The sequence below is a fragment of the Pundamilia nyererei genome, unplaced genomic scaffold, assembly GCF_000239375.1.
Source record: "Pundamilia nyererei isolate P.nyererei 1_Seehausen unplaced genomic scaffold, PunNye1.0 scaffold00040, whole genome shotgun sequence".
Classification (NCBI taxonomy): Eukaryota; Metazoa; Chordata; class Actinopteri; order Cichliformes; family Cichlidae; genus Pundamilia; species Pundamilia nyererei.
The window spans coordinates 524342-544099 of NW_005187441.1; the positions used below are offsets into that span (position 1 = coordinate 524342).

The 19758-nt window shown below is 42.8% G+C and overlaps 2 protein-coding genes across 7 annotated transcripts in view; both read right to left on the reverse strand.

Moving 5' to 3' along the window:
- Positions 1–12511, reverse strand: part of LOC102204765 (mitogen-activated protein kinase kinase kinase kinase 4) — a 37658-nt gene extending 25147 nt beyond the window's left edge. For all 6 annotated transcript variants that reach the window (XM_013910307.1, XM_013910308.1, XM_013910305.1 and 3 more), the window contains exons 1-2: positions 12213–12511; positions 11780–11845 (exon numbers count right to left, since the gene is read on the reverse strand). In XM_013910307.1, the coding sequence (XP_013765761.1) occupies positions 11780–11845; positions 12213–12269 (123 nt within the window). In that variant the 5' untranslated portion in view covers positions 12270–12511. The remainder of the gene's footprint in view (positions 1–11779; positions 11846–12212) is intronic.
- A 3369-nt stretch (positions 12512–15880) lies between these two features.
- Positions 15881–19104, reverse strand: chst10 (carbohydrate sulfotransferase 10). Its single transcript, XM_005730888.1, has 6 exons — positions 18931–19104; positions 18401–18544; positions 18191–18303; positions 17875–18100; positions 17639–17744; positions 15881–17471 (listed from the first exon to the last, which is right to left on the reverse strand). The coding sequence occupies exons 2-6, from the start codon at positions 18504–18506 to the stop codon at positions 16919–16921; spliced, it is 1104 nt and encodes a 367-aa protein (XP_005730945.1). The 5' UTR covers positions 18507–18544; positions 18931–19104; the 3' UTR covers positions 15881–16918.
- Between the last annotated feature and the right edge of the window lie 654 nt (positions 19105–19758).

The following is a 19758-nucleotide window of genomic DNA, read 5'->3' on the forward strand; positions in this document are numbered from 1 at the left end:
CTGTATTGATACATCATTAGCAAACAAAATATCACGATACTACACAGTATCGATTTTTCCCCCCCACCCCTAACAGATACCATAGCCAGGATTATGCGCTTGAATTGGGAGGGCAAAAAGTAACAAAATTAACTGCAATCTACAGTCTGACATCTAGTGGAGATATTTTACACACTGCAACTTTAAAGCCATTAAACGAGTAGTCCACAACTCACTGCATGTCCTCCGTTATACAGTCTTTGCTATTTTCATACATAACACAATGACTTATTTAAAAAAAATATATAGAAAATAAAAACAATTCCTGAGTTGCAACCCCAATACAAGCACTTCAATTACTGTATCTAATTAAATTACATGTTTGACCGCCATTTTTACCATATATTTCACACGGGAACTGAGATCAAGAGTTGGATTGTTCCTATCAAAGAAAGCAGTTTCAAGTCTTTTCTATCCCACAGCCCATGTAAAACTATGATACACAGCACCAAACAGAAACATGCGATTCCCAAGCCATGAAGCCCCGACATTCCCAGACTTCTCTGCTCTCCTAACACCCTACTGCCACTCCTTACATAAACAAAGGGACCAAAATAGTGGCCTCCCTACATCCCCCTCCCTCCCCTCAACCCTGAGACGAGATAAAACATGGGACATTTTTGGAAGCTGACCCACATGGGTATTCCCCTTCTCCACTGCAGTGATACTCTGTCTCTCTGCCTACCACTGCTGCAATGTACCGGACACACGTGTCAATTCACTGTACAGTCTTTGTGCATGGCTACAGAGAAAACTGCTTCAGACACACACATGTACAGCCTCCCTGCCGACACCACCGTCGTCATCTTAGCCAGTGCATTCCATAGTCAATTGAAACTGTATGGATTATGACAATAAAAGCTATGCAGGCTTTGGGGCCCTCTGTTTTCACTGGGCAGGAGAGGTGGGGGCGATGAGAGGGACACTTTACAATGACTTTAATCCTCTCCACTTTGATCCCAGGGGTTGCCTCTGCAAAAACAACAGAGGCTGACATTGTAGCCGTCACCTCCTGGTGCACATGCAGTCTGTTTTGCTAGTTTACAGGTGCAGCCGAGGAACTCTGCAGTCATCCTCATGCCTCATGTGCACTGAAAAAGTCGACATTAAATGATTATGATTTTTGAGTCAAACATAATTAACTGAATCTTAGATTGCATTATTGTTAAGTAGTTAATACTTGTTTAAAGCTTCTTAAAAACAAAGAGTTTCTGGGAAAACCTGACAGGCATTTTTCTCCATTTTCAGACCAAATGACTAATTGGTTCATTGAGAAATGACTGGGAGATTAATCAGTGTACTATTGTGATAGTTACCACCTTATTATAATGGAAACAATAAAAATTTATCCATCCTGTGACTTCAGTAACATATTAGTCAGCTAATTGAGAAATGAGCCAAACATGCACTGGGTCCCTGGATGTCTACAGGAAGATTTCACTGCGTGAGTCACGAACTTTGTTTCTAACTACCGACCACAAACAAGACCAACACTGAAAAGGAGCAGAAAGGAGAAAAATAATCAAGACCGTCTTTGTGTTTTGGCTCTTCTGCAGCCCCTCTCCCATTAGCATTAGAGCTCACTCTCAAAGAAAATTTGTTGGATCCAACGCTGTGACGCTTTCATCCAGGGGAGGAAAAAATAAATAATAATAATAATAATGAATCTGATGCTATTTGGATTTTCCACAAAGACCATCCGCATAATTGCGGGATACATTCAACTCAATAACAACGCAGTTAATCTCCCTCGTTGGCTGTTAATAAATTAAAGCTGTTAATTCGTACAGTTTTACAGTTGACAGTGCCTTGATGAATGTGTACAAAACTATGACAGCCAAGCTAAAATGTCTGCTTACATGGATGATTTAAAGTCATGTAGTTTGGAGTAGATAGCAGAGGTGCCAATCCCCCCCCCCCCAATTCCCTTTCTGTTAACCTAAAAGTCTTCCTAGTCGTATAAATCCAAGTTTTTTTTCCAGCTTCTGGGAGGGTTATCTAAGCCACAAGGTTATTGCATTTTGATACCACAACACAACTGGGTTACACATCATTAGCACATGAGCAATGAGAGGAGTGCTTGGTTTACAGTCAAGCTCCAAGTTTTGACTTTATCCTCTTACAACATGCACTTATTGTGAAAACACTTTGGGGTTAAACATTATGTTGCACAAGTAAACAGAAATGAATCAGCACATATGAAAATAAACAGGCTTTCAGAAAAAAAAAAAAAGGATGTCACCAAATCTATGCAACAGATCCTAAAACTACTCTTCTTAATCTGGGGTATTCTTACAAGCACTGTCAAAAAATAAGCTCTAAGAACTGGTCTAGCAAGAGCTTAGCAGGCACTTAGCCATACCAAGTGCAGCTTGTAGACATGTTCAAACTCCAACCTGTTCTGAGTCAACTCATCACATGGCGACACTTCGTCAGGATTCTTACGTGTCAAGATTTAAAGCACTGGGTACCCTTTCAGCACCATTTTCAACATGCAGGTTAGTCCATTTGACGTTAATAGGTCCCTAAATGCAGCGGTAAATAAGGTCTGCCGAGGTATTGTCACTTTCAGTGGATGGAGCAAAGAAAATTCTGCAGGCTTGCTACATATGAGATTTTGCCAGAAGTCTGAAGAGTATTTTTCTACTGTGAAAGAGTGAAAGACATCCCACAAAGATTAAAAAATAAATAAAATAATTACCAGGCGGGACATCTTTTTGTTTCGAGGTGAGTGATTAACGCCATCAGTGAGTGTCCTAACTGTTAACGCCGACTTTGATCCGCTGTTATTTAGACTTACTTGGCAATGAAAGTTTTTTGTTTGTTTTTTTTACTTTTCCCTCATAAAGACAACATCTGATGACGTCGCCTGTACCCTTAAAGATAAGTTTTGACACCTCGGCGTATATCAAAGACGTGATTTGAAGACCATTAGAACCATTTCTGGGTATTCCCAAGGGTAGCTGCATAGGCAGAGACCACCCTCACCCACTTCTGATCCATACCCAGTCATTTTGGTCTATAAGCAAGCCTGAAATATGACAGAAACCATTCTGTACAGAAAAGCGCTTCAAAAGGTTACTCCCAGCAGTCTTTCAAGAGGTAAACCATTGAGTATGGGATGAGTTGGGAGTGAGTAAGTTTTACAAACTTGTGCAAATGCACAATCATCTGATATGTATAGAAGTATCACTCCCTTTAAAAATTTGTCATGGGGTTCCAAAAAGAAGGCAACAGAGACACTTCTGCTTAAGTTAAACCCAATTTTAGCAACAGACATCATAAACTGTTATATGCCGTCTGGTCTCTAATGCGCTCTGTGACAGTTTGCCTCATGTCTTCACGTCAGAACTCACTGACCACACGTCAACTTCCACTATTTTTTAATATCCCAAAGCTCCTACATAGGCTTGAAACTAGTCTTTAAACATGTCTTGTTTATAAATTTATAGTAATTAAATATATTAAGTAATTCCTAACTAATCAGACAGCCGGTGAGGCTCAAGTTATTTTATTGAATAAATCAATATTCAGCTGATCGGTTCCAATCAGTCATGCAGTAGAGCCCATGGTACAAAGCTGGGGATGGGAATCGACTTGGGTTGATCAGAGGAGGCCTGCAGCTAGGCACTGCAGGGGCCCGTTGAAGTAGTCAGCTAGGTGTGGCTGTGGAGGGGTTATCTGAGGCACTCAGCTATCACTCAGCCCTCCCTGGCCTCCATCTCTACTCCTCCATCACAGCTCCTCTTAACCATGGCCAGATGAGTTCCTGGCAACCCTCCAGCTCAGCACTAAAACCACTGAATGCCTTACTGCCTTCAGAGCCAAAGACATTAACTTAAAAATCTACCCTAAAACTAAATATGCTCCACTATAAGGGCTTCCATTAACAACGCTGTGGAGAAATCTCACTCAACACAAGAAACCCGATAAGGAAAGCTGCTTTAGAGCTGCCATAATGGGCTTTCCCGTTATTTCACAAGCCATGTGAAGAACACACACTTCACGCGCTGTCATAGTGTCTGCGATGTTTCACAATTACAGGTACGGCTCCGTTTGTTTTGGAGACTAATAAATCCAGCTGAAGATCAGTGTTGGGAAAGCAGTGATTCATGTTTTTTTGGGTGGATTTTCACTTGACAGAAATGAGCGGCAATGCTCAGCAGTGTTGTTAGCGGTCCGCCTACAGAGCCAGTGCGGACAAAGGAGGAGTACTGGTTTCCACAAGACTGACCTGAACCTCTGCCTCCCTGCATATTTCGCATTAAAGTAAGATCGACCTGGGAACCCATCAGCTAGCCTGCTGACCAGACCTTGAGAGATCCAGCGACGACAGAAAATAACCATTAGCGATGCAAAGTAGGCGGGTCTCAAGTTAAAATTAACATTGAAGTAAGCAATTCAAGTGACTACCAATGAGAGTAAGTTAATTTGTATATGATGGGGTGGTAAAAGCATTACTTATTTTGTCTTTTGTTCTGGTCTCTGTCAAGATGGCGGCAGACACTCACTGTTGTACCTCTCTCTTGAGGTCCTCTCTGTCAACTCAAAATTTTTGGACAGTACTGCCTTTCTCACCCAGACCCAAGTATACTAACAGTATTCCCTATTCCCATTGGTAGTACCTTGAAGGGGGGTTAGGGGGCTCCTTTTGAATCCAAAGCTTTGAATGGCCATTCATCCATTTCTACTGCTTATCCAGGTTCGGGTCACACAGGTAGAAGCTCAGACTTCCCTCTCCCCAGCCACATCTTTCAGCTCATCCAGGAGGGCACACCAAGTCCAAAGCCGGCTGAGAAATGGTTTGCCCCGGTGCATCCTCCTGGTATGAGATACCCGCAAACACCTCACCCAGGAACCGTCGTAGTCAGATGCCCGAACTACCTCAACCGGCTCCTTTCAATGTGGAGGAGCAGCAGGTCTACTCCGAGTCCTTGACCCACCTCCTCATCCTACCTCTAAGGTAAAGCTGAGCCACACTTTGTAGGAAACTCATTTCCAGTGCATGTATCCACAACCTCATTCTTTCAGTCACTGCTCATGATCATAGTTTGAATGGTAACTCGACAGCGTCGCTTTTACGCTCCGCTCTCTCTTCACCAGAACAGATCGGTACGGCGTCCGCCTGGATTGTCCACTTGCACTGGGAGTACCAGCCAATTTCCAGGCCTTCCATTAGAAGCTGCCTGTTCTCAGATTTCCTCTTCTGCCAGTAATTGTTTACGAATGCAGATCCATTTTTAAATTGTGAGCAGTCATTGGTTGTCTGATGCATTTCAGCAAACAACATCGCTGGTACTTGAATGTAGCCACAGCCTGCTCGTTGATGCCCTGGCTGATCGTTATTAGACTACAAATGGAAGCCAGAAAGCTTCTGCTGCCAAAAATAGTGCATCTTTCCTACAAATCCTGCATATTCATATCTAGAATCTGTTTATTCTGATCAAGCAAAGCAATTAGTTTCACACAGGCTGGCTTTATAACCAGGTCAAACTTCTGCTACTTGCCAAAAAGATAAAAATGGCTCCACCTTCCATTGCACAACCTAGTGCTGAAATTGAGCGACATGCTCTCTAATTAGCCATGCGGGTGCAAAACAAACTTGGTTTCACATTATTAGTTCACACAGTGAGGGAAGAGAGAGAACTGCTTGCAGTGGTAGTTTAGTGCTTTTAAAAGGCTACCCATGTTAAGACCGAGGAGATGGATGACCTCAGTCTTTGCTCAAGTCATGAGAAGCTCTAAGGTGACATCTGAACCAGCAGAGTGAGCAGGTGGGCAGACAAAAGTCAGAGCCTCCATGTACCTTTCACACATATATTAAGACTTCTGCCTGCAGATAAATTCCAGCGGAAAAAATGATCCATCAGCCATTAGAAGCAGCACATGACATCTAAGGCTGTGAGCTGCCTGTGCTTCTCTGGGCTCTGCTGCTGCATACCAGCACACTGACCCAATTCTCACACAGAGACACACAAAGCCTCGGCCCTGCTGCCTCCGAGCCCGGCTCTCCCCAGAGAAGCACGGATGGAAGTGGCACAGAAAGAGATGAGAAAGCAGAGAGGGGAGTACGCGAGCGAAGGGATGAGGAGGGAAAGCCGGGAGATGGAAAAGGTGAAAAGGAATGCGCAGAGAAGAGGAGCAAAAACACAGAAAGCTGAGTAATGGTCTGAAAAAAAGAGGCCAGTTGATGTGACAGGACAAGTATTGATCACTGCTGCAGCAAAGGCTTAAAAACGCATTGCCTGTACATTTCGACAACACTAAAGATGTGAAAGCACCGAAGCCTAAGGCTGCAAATGACAGCTCTGTTTCTCTTCACCTGCCAATATGCAGTTTTCACACAGTGAAGTGTCCTAGTGAAGGTTTTATATAAGCGTCAACTGAATGTGGGATGACTGGGAGCCATTAAGAAGTTAAAAGAAAAAAAAAGAAAGATTTAGAGCATTAAAACAAGAGATCTTGAAGAGAAAGAGCTATCATGTAAAGGCGCTGGAGGAAGACAGGCAAGAGGCTGTCTCGTCTGCCTGCGCCTTTGTGTCTCATCTCAACACCACTCAAGTAATGAGGCGGCTCAATGAGCTGCACACAGACAGCAACACACACTCACGTACGTGCATACACACAGACAGACACTGAAAGTTTTGTTCGGGCAGTGTGGCGAGTCAGGGGACACTGTAAGTCTTGTGACACCCATTAGAGAGAGGGTCACTGTGGGGGAGATGGGGACAATAAGGGATACACAGCGTCAGACAGAGAGGATGCAGAGTAGAGGAGTGTGTTGGATCTCATATTCACCAATTTAATACGGGTTTGAAATGTTTCACTCATCACGCAGGGCCTTCAACGCCCACCGATTCTGACCTAACAGCTGCACGGCCAATCAGCAGCCGAGCTCCCGGGACCTTTACCACAGAGCCCTATATGGCACTTATCAATTAGACACTGTCACAAGGCCCAGCTATGGCATCGAACCCACAGGCCTGCAAGAAAACCAGCCATCACTTGTCCTACATTCATTAACTCAATGTGACTGGCAGAATAGCCGCAGGCCCGCATTCCTACATATTAAATTATAATCACAAGGATTTTCTGGAAATGACAATCGGGACTTAAGGGCTAACGAGTCTTATAATTTCTCGCTTCATAAGCAATTTCAATTTTTCACAAAAATTTACAAGCTGCTCAATAGATAATATTCAAATTTTATAGCTTTTCCAAATCCTTGGAATTTGACTTAGAATTGTGTAACATCTTGCCAAATAAACCATTTTTATTCAAATTTCCAGGTCTTAAAGATTAAACTGATATTGCTGATACTGGGTGGACTAATACTGGATTACCACTGGGAACTCGTCATGATAAGGCTGGACAAACTGCCTTGCTCTCTTAGTGAATCTGGTTACCCTAAAGGCAGCAGCACAGGGGTTGATGAAGATTAACCTGAAGCCAGATGAGCTCCCGTTTATCTTCAGGGTGATCCATCTACGGTGACCTGATAGTCGCTGCTTCAATCATCTCAACTGTAACCAAATCCAATCTTTCACTTCATCATTTCTTTAAACTAATTACCAACAACCAGTCAGGTTAGCCCCGAGGTAAACATCAGTCTCCCCCTGTGGCTGGTAGGCAATGAAAGACTCCATGAGAGGTTCTCCTCCTTCCTCAGCAGCAGCTCCAACCCTTCACACATAGCTAGCCCCCTGAGGACTGCTTCTTATTCTTATTCTGAGGGAAGGGGGTGAGGCTGCCCCAGAGGTCAGGGGAGAAAACAAAGGACAGCACTACTGAGGCTCAAAAATCTTAATGTCTTTTATTAGCTTCCTGGACAAAAATCAGCCCTCGGTATATGATACCCTTAAATGAAATGTGAGGGACTAGAAATGACCGTTTCATGCAGTGCATATGCAAGTATGAAATCATCCCTGCAATTCTTTGATCCCCCCCAAGTATTCAGCCACGTGACCATCACGGTGATGTCACCAAGTGATGTTGCTGCACCACATCCAACACGGATTTTGCCCACATGAAACATGGTGGTGTGAAAATACTGGTGGCACATCCCATGGATGCACATCAGGCAAGTCAGCAGGAGCCCCTTGCCTCAGACCTGACTATATATGGCCATTCTGTAGAGCAGAGAGAATCTTCCCCACATACCATGCACAATATGAAGAATCATGCCTTTTTCTGAGTTTCTCTACTATCTCTCCCTTTTTTTAAATACTTATATCCAGAAGCAGGTCTGCTAAGCCAGCTGGTCCAGGGCCAACTGATAAAGAGGGAGAAAAGCTCAGTGAGACTCTCGTCATGCACTGCAAAAAGCAGTGTGCATTGCTTTAACATAACTAATGATAAATTGGGTGCGACAGACCTACACTGCCTTCACAATGACTGGATATTCACTACAAACTTTATACGATGGGTCATGACCGACAGCACTCTTTAGACATGCCAGAACTGGCTAATAGCACAGTTTTGAGCTAATTTGTGTTGGGAATTTAAACAAAAGCAAGGACTTCATTTTAAGGTTTCTGAACAAGCTACAACATCCAGCACTCAAGTGACAAAACTGCAGTACCTTAAATGACCACTTGAGGCTGTCTCTAAAAGACCAAAGTACCTCATAGGGAAAAAACTACTTAACAAATGCCCATCATGAAACTCAACACATTAGCAGCTTTCTTATTTAAACAAACAAAAGCTATATAGACATTTAACTTCAACTCACCATTTGAATTGTATGAAGAAGTTAATTAAGTTAGTTTATCTGTAGAGTCAGTGCCTTTTGGGGCTTTTTTTATCTGATATAAGAGAACATGAAGATTCCTTTATTGGCGCCATACTTGAGCATCATACAGTGAAATCGGAGCAGTGCCTTGGTTTCAGCAGACTAGCATACATGCATTTTACAGGCTTTACTCATGCATACAGTACAGCAAAATAATATATATAAATTTCTTTATTTTGTATGTGTTTGTAGACCCCCCCCCCTCAATTTCTAGCCATTTCTCGCTAGCCAAGCTTACTAGCAGCTGATAGCTTAGCACTAAACACATTGAAAAATGGTGATTTCTGGCACCAAAACACAAAGGCAATAATTCTAAGCAAAAGGCTTTAAAACTGAATTTCAAAAACTATTGGGGTGATGTAACAGACGGTCCATCTTTTTATACAGTTTATTTTTCTGTAACTTCTAAACTCCAAATAAAACCAAACAGGTTGGACTAATATTTATATTTATAATTTATATGCTGGCCTTTCAGCTAAAGTACACAACCATATTATTTATAAAATTTATAAATCAAGTCAGATTAAGTGCATTCAATCTGTTTGGAGGTCCAGGCTTTCATTCCAATCAGCTTGTTGGTCAAAGCAATATTAAAGAGGTTTCTATTTTTTTTCTTTTAGCTAAAAAGTCATTTTCATTATGGCTTTCAGTCAAAAACTGCTGTGCTGTGTTTTCAGAAGCAACTGTAATCTGGCATCTCTCCAGTGGCAACGGATGCCCTCTTGGCAAAGAGCACTGCAACGCAGCATGGCCACACGAACCTTGACATGGCAATTTGGGTCTTAGAGAAAAAGCGTCCTCCATTAATCTTTCAGGATCAAGCGTAAAGCTGAAAGTAGGAGGACACAGCACAAGTGCCATGCATACATTTTAAATGCTATTGGTCAAAACAAGACTTTGTGTCAGTATCACACTCATATAGCTTATTTTATGCCTTCCAGTGATGAAAATCTTTCTACATTACACCAAACAAATTTCTTGTTTAACACAAGCACCAGCCTGAAAAATGTCAAAAAATGTAAAATTGGTAAAATGAGGACTAGAAAACCACGAAATCTGGCAAAAACTAAAACAAATCATTTTAGTCCCTCCTCCTCCTCCTTTCTGTGCTCTAAAATGACATATCAGATATTAATATCAGACAGGACAGTGGTTAGAGTGGATACTGTCACGATCACTTTATTGTAAGGTTGTCAGAAGACTGATATGAATGCAAAATATGCATGGATACGCTTGACACCAACTTTTAATGGAGAGCAGACATTCTACTCCCAATAATCTGCCTAAAAAGGAACAAAAACCACAAAAGCAAAGCTCTCAAAGGAATTAAAAGTCACCACAAAAATCAGAGAAAAGAAGCTTAGTCACATTTTTTTTTTTCATAAGATAACACAAAGAAAAAAAAAGGGGGGGGGGGCACTTGCACACTGTGACCAAGTGCTGGACAAAGCAGCAAAGGCCTCAGAGGGAGAAGAATCTCCACCCCGTTTTCACTTGGGGGGCTGCTGTGATTATTCAGTAGGTCCGACTTTGAAACCCTACAGACAAACACCTCCTTTCTGTGGATCTCACTGACTGGGAGACCCAAAAAGAGCGAGGGGACAAGCTAAGCTTTGTGAGAGCGGTGAGCAGGTTCTGTCTGGAATTGGACAGCTGCTCTTCTACCAGTTACACCCTCCACCTCCTCTAGCGCCTCAGTCCCACTGCACATGCTCACAGGCCACATGCTCGTGCCGTTTTAACATGACAGCCAGGCTGCTGATCGACAGCTGATCAACAGGAAGCTGCAGCAGTAGAGCTCCAGCATTAGCCATGCTTTTGCTAATAGGCAGTTTGGCTTATCTTGTCCAGGCCCCTGCGTCTGTGTGTCGATCGCGAGCTAAACTGACAGCCCACTCTTGTACACGCTCTCGATTCCCCTACAGAGCAGCTCTCGCAAATAGAATTAGTACTGGACACTGAATGGAGCAAGAGATTAAAGAGGACCCAAAAAATAATAATAATAATAATAATAATAAAAGAAGAGGGAGACGCACAAATTCTCCATCTCATAGGTCAAGCTCAAAGCAGTCTGGTGGGAAGACAGCACACATGCATCACACTTCCTTTTACACTGCACAGGGGTGCTTTCAGGTGTGGCTTCACATGCACACAGATGGATCTGCTCTGCGAGCTGAGGCGGGGGCGATCCTGGGAGTGGAGCGTGCTAGGAGATTGAATGCAGGTCAGTGGAGCACTGTGGGCTGTCAGAATGAAATACTCAGCTTAGTGCATGAGGAAAGTGATTTCTTTTTGGTAGTCTGCATAATGCTAATGGATCTGATTAACCAGCTGCAACTACAACAGCACATGAAGGGTGCTGTGCTGCAGCACGGGCCACTAAAAAACACACATCTGTGTCTTCTGAGCCTCACTGTCCCTCCTTGGAGATGTCTGTCAACAGCAGCAATGTTAATTTTCAGCAAGGAAATGCGACACCAGAGCAGATGGTCCACAGACAGGGATTCCCATCCACTGAACTGGAAGAAAGTCCGGATTTGAACGGGATATGTTATTTGGTTTTGTTAATTAGAAGAAGGGGGAAAAAATGAAGGTGCTGCAGACTAGAGTGAGGCCATGAGGATTGTGACACTCTCCACGCTTGCCTCTCCCCCACCTACATTTTAGAAAGGCAGGTGATGCATCAGAGCAGATTGACTCACTCAAACCCCTACTTCCCAGCTGAACAGTTAACAATAACACCAGACTCTAATCACACCAATGAACTAGAAAGACTTTCTACCATATTAACTGTCCACAATGTGGTGCAGTAGCATCTAGAACCCATGCGTGCTTAATGCCACTTTCTTTGTTCCCTGGTTTGATAAGAAGGGGGGGAGGAAAAAGAAGCATAGTGCCGAGCCTCCACTGTGAAAACAGGACAGGCCATGCACTGCGCCTCCAACCAACCTTGTATACTTGTCCATAGGTGCCATTTCCAACTACCTCCACCAGCTCGAATATCCCAGCTGGATCCTGGAAAGAGGGGGAAAAGGCAGAAAGGTGTTTAAATTTAAAGTAATGTCATTTTTTTTTAAAAATCGTCCAAGCAACATTGTGCACTGTGAGCCAGCTGTTGCGTCCTGGTCTCCCCTACATGCCAAACGCATCTCGAACAAAGGAAAAGCAGACACTGGCAACACCTCGCTATGGCTCAGCGGTCATTTTCAATACTTCATCTCTAACAAGGAGAGCAGGCTCAAACTTGCTGCTACTACAAGTCACACTGAACGACGGAGGGTTGAATAAAAATCAAAGCAAACTGAAGAGGAAAAAAAAATATATATATATATAAATTTAAAACATTTTAAAAAAAACAACGGCTCGGTTCAGCAGCACTCACCCGCAATGAAGCCAAGTCTATGTCTACTAGACTTTTAGCTGGAGAGTCGTTCGCCATCTTTCAAATAAAAGCCGAGCTTTCCTTCGCCTTCGTAAAAAGTGTCCGCTGAATCATTTGCGGGGACTTCGGGGGATAAATTACAGCAGAGGCCGCCGGGGTCTCCTCTCTCTGGGATCCGCTCCTTAGCAGTAAGCGCTGAGCTCTCGTTACTCCATGTTGAGGTGGCAGCAGCGGACTCCTGCTCGCTCTCCTCTCTCAGTTACTGCCACTGGAGTCAAACGTGACTGGTAACTCTTACTTCCGGCGAGCGCTTTCAAAAATAAAACAACTTTTAAAATCGTTTTGGGAATTCTACTTTTTTTTCTTTTTGAAAAATATTTAAAATAAATTTGGAATGCACATACAAATATTACATTATGCTGTAGTATATATTTCTGAATAAAATAAATTCAGAAGAAAAAAACGCTCTTTGATTGAAAGAAAATAACGCGCATGATCAGAAAGTGTAAATAAACAGCCAAATAATCCTTAACCCTTACTTAGCTTACTTTGTAGGTGCCACTGAGAGCATCTGTGTTAGCTAAAAAACAAAACTATAATAATTCAAAACACAGTGGCTTAGATAAAGACAGGAAACCACACATTACAGTGAGAAAGGAAGCAAATTGATATTTTTCTTCTTTCACATGACCTTATGGCTTATGCATTCTCATAAGACCTTAACCACTGGAGGAGGAAATATTGAGGATTTTAGTGTAGGTGGACGCAGTGATACCACAGTGTAAACACACTGTGTAAAAACATGAGTGCACAGTATCAAAGGAAAAAGTGCTGAGTGAGCAGAGCCACTTCACGTAATCATCACGTAATTATGGTTTCATGGTTTCATTTTTTCAACTGAGAGAGTTAATAGCATGATCTACGATAATGATTCATAACTCATTTGTTTTTAATTTGAGACATCTGTATTTTTCGTTTATTTAGTATTTTATTTTTTATTGTTATATTTTGTTTGTATATTTTTGTTCATTAAAAACTTTCATTTTATTTTAGAGTTAGAAAAAAAGGGTATTAACCCCTTCTTTTATGGCCCTTTTAACTTGCTAAGCCTTTTTACTTTATCGAGACATAGTACTGTGCAAAAGTCTTGACTCATCACTTATTTTAACACATTGTGCTTCCAAAGAGCCGGGCGATCTCACTCACTTTCAACCCAGTCCTTGTACTGAAACATTTTCAGAGGAAGAATATGTTTGTTGTTATGTTAGCAACTTAACACTGACCTAACTCCGGGAATGAACCAGCGTTGTGTCTACACACAACAGACAAATGGCAAAGCACGCATTTTAGATTGTATCTTCAGGCACTTTGTTGCTAGCAGCCTGTCACAAAAACACATCATTTATTTACTTTTTTTTTTTTGTTGAATCATGAAAAAATACCAATGATAGATAGCAGAGTATAAGCTATCAGCCAAAAAGTTGGCATATCTCTGCATAGTGTGAAGTGTGTTATTAAAACTTGGAGGAAACTGGACAAAGTGGATGGCGGCAGAGAACATGGCAGGGTTAAAATATATATATTTATATATCTACAGAAGATGATCAGTATCTGAAAGTTGTTTCATTAAGAAATGGGGGAGAAAATTCAGCAAAGACCTGACACTGGATGCATCTGGCCCTCCTTGATCCATCTATTGCAGGGATTTCAAACATAAGGCCCAGGGGCCAGAATCAGCAAGGCAAAGACCCCAATTTGGCCCACTGGATTTCTTTTGAAAAGGGTGAGCATTTAGGACATTTGCTGCTTTTCTTACATGTAAAAACCTCCCTCATTGCCATTCACAATCTACTAACTTCATTAAGTGACAAATTTCTATAATTTTACACATTTCTTGTCTCAATTTACACAAAGAGTCATGCTGTAAAAAACTGAGAAATAGTGTTAAAGTTGCTCTTCTTTGTCTTATAATAAGGTATTTCATTGATTAAACGCATAGTTAAACGTTTGCACTTGCAGAAATTGGAGTTTTAACAGTTTTACCAGTATGCTTGCGCATGTTTCAGTAGATAACTGCATCAAGTTTTTAATTTTTCTAGCAAAACACGAGGAAATGAGAGCTGGCTCAAGACTTTCACACAGCTGTGTAATGTTTTCTAAGGCAATGCTCATTATAAAAACCTCTTAAACTGGTTCCTGGAAGTAAACACGTGATGAATGATCACATATCGACCTGCTTTCCAAGGGTGTAATGCTACACTTTAACTTGAAAGTCAGTCACCCACACTTCCGCTGCTCTCCTGCTCGCTGCTCTCCCAGCTTTGCCGGAGAGCCGCACAGACACAGGAAGCCGGTCGGCTGCACATAGACAAACAGGGCTGGGCTCTCGGTGCATCAAGCGTGACCACCGAGGTGATATTAAATGAACTCCCCCCCCCCAGCTAACCGCCATCAGCCTGCAGGCCCGGTGTTTATGCAGCTCTGCCGCATGAGCAGAAGGACAGGTGGTATAAACAGAGACAGGCAGGGGAGCAGCGCCCCCACCACAGCATCCATATGGACATGCGCGCCTGAGACTTCAGTGTCAATATTGGTAATCATGGGTGTGGCAAGTGAGCAATCTCGGGAGTGATGCTACTGCTGTGTGCGTGTGCAGCACCTAAGTGTACTCCAGGGAGCAGCCTGTAATAAAACAGCTTAATTTCACCATGACTGGAGCCTGCATGCACAACACTGGCTTCTAAGGTGAAATAATGATATACTGTACAGCCAAATAATGAAGATCAACCAACAGGCTACTCATTGGTCAAAGGAGTGTAAGCAAACCTGCAGTCACTTCACTGATTTAGGTTAACCTCTGCTGTCCATATGAACGAATGTGATTCATATGGTCCACACTTAAACTGCAGCAGTGCTAAATAAACAGATCATATTAAAAAAAAAAAAACCACATACACACACCGACACTCCTGAGGACTTTTACAACCCTGGATCTCTGCGTGAACACCAGCAGCTGCTGTTACTTGTCACAGCTGCACAATGGAGCGTTCATCTGTTGCTCAAACAAACTTTATCTCCATGGTGGAACGACAGGACCAACCAGTCGGACAGCACGAGGGAGAGATAACCTGGCAGACAAACGTATAACAAACACGCGAGCCACAAAGCTTTGAGGCACTCGGGGATAATACACTTAACTGAAGCTTATGCTCTGTGTAAATCAACTTAAATCCACCTTGCACAGTGTGAGCTTGGATATTTGACACTGACGATGCAAACTTCTGTCCTTGCCCTGAGCCTCTTTGATGCTTGCATACAGCTATGAAGTATTTGTTTTGCCCTTAAAGCCCTCTGCTTAAATGTCAATTCAACAGACTGGTGTGCTGACATTTAAGTTCAAAGGGTTCAAGGAGGTTTGTGGCTTCTTTCACCAAGCACTCACTTTTAAATACACTGCTGCCTCCCCTGTGGATGTTTGACATTATTGCAGTAACATCAGCTTCAGAGCAGGAGAGAAGATTCAGGGATGCAGCGAAGGAGGAGATGAACAGGGTTGATGAGATGGAGGGAGTGGATCAGCTTGTGGTGACCCCCCCCCCAAAATAATCAGCTATTATAACAGTAAAATGCACACCTGAGCAATATTTAAGAAAACAAACATAGAAACACACAACTGACCAGCAAGTTTATTACAAGCCATGTCATCTTTGTAACACAACCACCTGTCCAAAAGGTCACCCAGAGGTTGCAGAGACGCAGCAGTGTTTGTTTGTTTTTTACAACTGGGACACCTCTTGTGCCACTACTCGGCGGGTTAATAATATTATAAATAGCAACACGTAATAGAAATGTTGAATTCCAAAGACGAGGACATTTACATAGTACATTTCTAATTGAAAAAAAAATAGCCTTTTTAAAAATCCAGTGCCAGTTTCCTTCAACGACCCGAAAGCATTAACAGCTAAATATACATCAGGTGTAATGTAAAGGCTGAAAAACTGGAGTAGTTGGCACAACACAGTCCAGGCCTTCATTTTGATTCCACATTATGATATGTGAAAAACCAAGCGTTTAAACAAAAAAGCTTTCAAAATGTAAAAAAGGAAATTCTGAAATCCACGAGAACACAACTGTCTCATCATTTGATTTATATTCACATCTTTGTGCTCCCGGACACACGCGGTCTACTGCGCCTGTATCTGGCATTACAGGAAGAGGTACTGAAAAGGACGCTGTCTGAAGCATATGGCAACATCCATTAATGAAACAGGCGATCCATACATAACAGCTACGTTACAGGGTTTACCGTCCTGCATCCCTGGCATTACATATAAAAAAAATTTACAGAGAACAAATTAATCATAAATATTACAAACGTGTTCTCCACTTGATGTGTACCATACATTTGACCTTGATGCTGACGCTCCCCCTCAGCATCACCAACAAAAACCTAATAGAATCTGTGGTTATTCACTGCTCAGTGTCATTATGGCGACTTCTCACACCCCATCCTGCACCTACGTTTGCTCATCGGTTACATTTTCTATCTGCACAAACACGCTGTTAAACGTCTTAATATTAGGCAGCAGTTTGCATTCATGAGAAAGAACTGACTCTGTTAATTACAGTCCAACTCACTCGCAGCAAATCAAAGCTGGTTTATATATTTAAAAAACAAACATGTCTTTTAGTCTGTGTTAATTGCCTTAGTTCAGTAGAAAGTCTGGGCTTGGGTAGCCGAACAGATGGAAATCGCCCTGATAGCGTGCGTAGAGGCGCTTGACGTCTCGCTTGCTGATGCCTGAGAAGTAGTGCTCCACCTTGGTCCTGTTATAGCGTGTGATGCCTGGAGGAATGGCAGGGTAGGTCACCAGTGTGTCGATGCCAGCCGCTTTGAGGATGTACGGGGCATCCTGTTCCAGCGTCTCGTGGTGGCCGACCACGCTGTAGTTTATTTTGCACGGCGCACACAGCTCTGCGTACGTCACCCAGTGGATGATGTGCTCGCCAAACTGCCGGTCCATACGCCGGTGGCCTTCCATATCGCCGAGGTAGCGAACAAAGTCTTCGAAGTGGAGACCGGAGGCGACGAGGTCGTTGTTGCGGTGAATCTTGCGATATTTCCATATAATGGCCGGAGCTATGTCGTGCTTGTACCACGGCTCGAAGCGGGGGTTCTTCACAAACTTGTCCTTGAATGCAGAGATCAGGCGCTCGAAGGGATCCCTCACAATGAAGAACTTGAAATAGGTGTCTAATCTGTTGAGGTACGAGGCAGATAAACGTTAGCGTAAGCCGCAAACACTATGTGCCAGCATCTTTCAGAAGAAGCAGCGCTGCTTCATTTTTGCTTTTTGATTTAAGGAAGTACGTTTGACTACTTCAACCAGATAAGTCCACATTTATCAATGTAACTACGAGCACACCTGTGATTTATTTCCTGCTGAGTGAGGGACGACAAGCGAGGGAGGCCATTTTTCTCATGGTCATGAACAAGGTTTTCTGGGATCTCCTCCACAGTCTGGAAAGCCCCTGCAAACAACAACAATAATAATAATAATAATAATAATAATAATTCCTCATCTAAATTAACTACTTCAACAAATAGGCATGAAATTAAAAAGAACAGCACTGCTTTTACCTCCATCCTGTCCATACTTACCATTGAGTACAATGAGGACCTTCTTCCACTGTGTATTACCCACTTTAGGCGTCTGGCAGAACAGGATCTTGTGTTTGTCACAGACAAAGATCCGGTCGAGGACAAATTTGCTGATGGAGACGTGTGTCAGATTTCTCAGGCTGCTGTTCTTACACACTGTCGAGAGCAGCTCGATTCGCTTCTGGGCGACTGACTGCCAATCTGCCACTGCGGGTACTGCTGTAGGCTGAGAAACATACACAACTTAGAGTTATGTAGAGGAGAGAAAAGGCCAATGGCATGGATTAGTTATAATTAGCAATCAGTAAATAGTCACCTGATCTGATGACTTTGGAGATTGCTTTTCAGGGCTGGACATCCCAATGGGTTTGACCACCACCTTAGTGCCTGGTACTGTCCCACTCTGACTTCCAGCTCTCTCTCCGTAATCTAAAAAAAACCACATAAATCAAATGGGACTGATCACAATCCCCCCTCCTGGGATTTCCCGCCTATAGCTATCACCGTAACAGGTCCAGTGGCTTACCATCAACAGCTCTGAAGCTGATGAACTTGCTGAGAAACATCAGGATTAGCAGCACCCAGCCGCAAGCCCCGATGAGCAGCCAGTAGTGCCGCATCGCTTCGCACATCAGCCGACGGCCATGGAAACAGCGAGCGACGCTCCCACCTGACCACACACACACACACACAGGTAATGGAAATAGGACTTGACTGGCGCTAAAACTAACCTGTTAAATCATATGTCTTAACGGTGAGCTATCCTACATAACGATTCAAGACAAGTGATAACTACACAGCTCAGGGCTAGCGACCGGGTACGGAGAAAAACTAACGGCAATGCTCTCAGCCTCTGTGTCAGCTCATCTAAATAGTGGTGCTTTCAGGCAGCTAGCTAACTGGTCAGCTAGCTAACCAGCTAGCCACATCTGTCCCTCCCAGACATGAAGCAGACAACTTAAATCGTGCTCGTTTGTTTTCTCGGCTAGACCAGTTTAAATCTCACCGCACAGACACACACACGGCCCAAAATCGAAATCAGCCTCGTAGCTTTACCTTTTTGATAAGTTGTAGTTCTACTTCGCAGCTGCACAAACTCCAGAGAACCCGTTAAACGATCCCATAGAAACGTCTCCGCTGATGCGTCCAGTCCTCTCAACGTCCAACTGCTGACAAAATAATGGAGCTCCCCTTAGCGGCAGCATGGCAGCGCTGCCGTGATGATCTGACGTGAGCACACCCGAAAGACCACATTTTAATTTATATAATGACGCGAGAGCATAAACAAACTCTTATTAATATATTTGTTTTAGGTTAATTACATTATTTTTCCCCAGGTTGTCCATGCTCCATAGTTTCAGAACCACCTGTTATATCAAATATAGAGGAACAGGTCCCTGGAGGTAGCAGAGATGAAGAGGCTACAGTTTACATTGGTAATGACCAGAATCAGAAGTGATTACTAGGGCTGGGCATCGTCACTGATTTCTAGAATCGATTCGAATCCGATTCACAAGATCCCGAATCGAATCGTGGGACGAATCGATTCGAATCGGGGAAATTTTGCCTCAGACAGTCAGAAATATTATAATTCTGATCACTTATCAGTACATATCTATATTTTTATATCTATAAAAAGAAAGCTGACACTTGTGAGACTTTATCAAAGGTGTAAGCATCACAGCAGATTCCTTTGTGTCAAAGTAACTGAGGATAAAACACAGAAAAACATGAAGGCGGTTTTCCTGGTCTGGTTTTTTATAGCAGATGACCTTAAAAATATTGTGCAGTCAAAAATGAAGTGAAGCAGAGTAAAGTTAGAGGTTTATTAAAGACACAGCTAAGCATTTTGCAATTTTGCATAATTTAAAAAAGTTTACATTT

Bases quoted from the DNA above. Each gene is read 5' to 3' on its own strand.
- chst10 (XM_005730888.1), bottom strand. From the start codon at position 18,506: ATGTGCGAAGCGATGCGGCACTACTGGCTGCTCATCGGGGCTTGCGGC. The intron at 18,101-18,190 runs GTGACTATTTAC...TATGTTTCTCAG, and splicing joins CTCCAAAGTCATCAGATCAG to CCTACAGCAGTACCCGCAGT. The intron at 17,745-17,874 runs GTAAGTATGGAC...TGTTGTTTGCAG, and splicing joins GGTCCTCATTGTACTCAATG to GGGCTTTCCAGACTGTGGAG.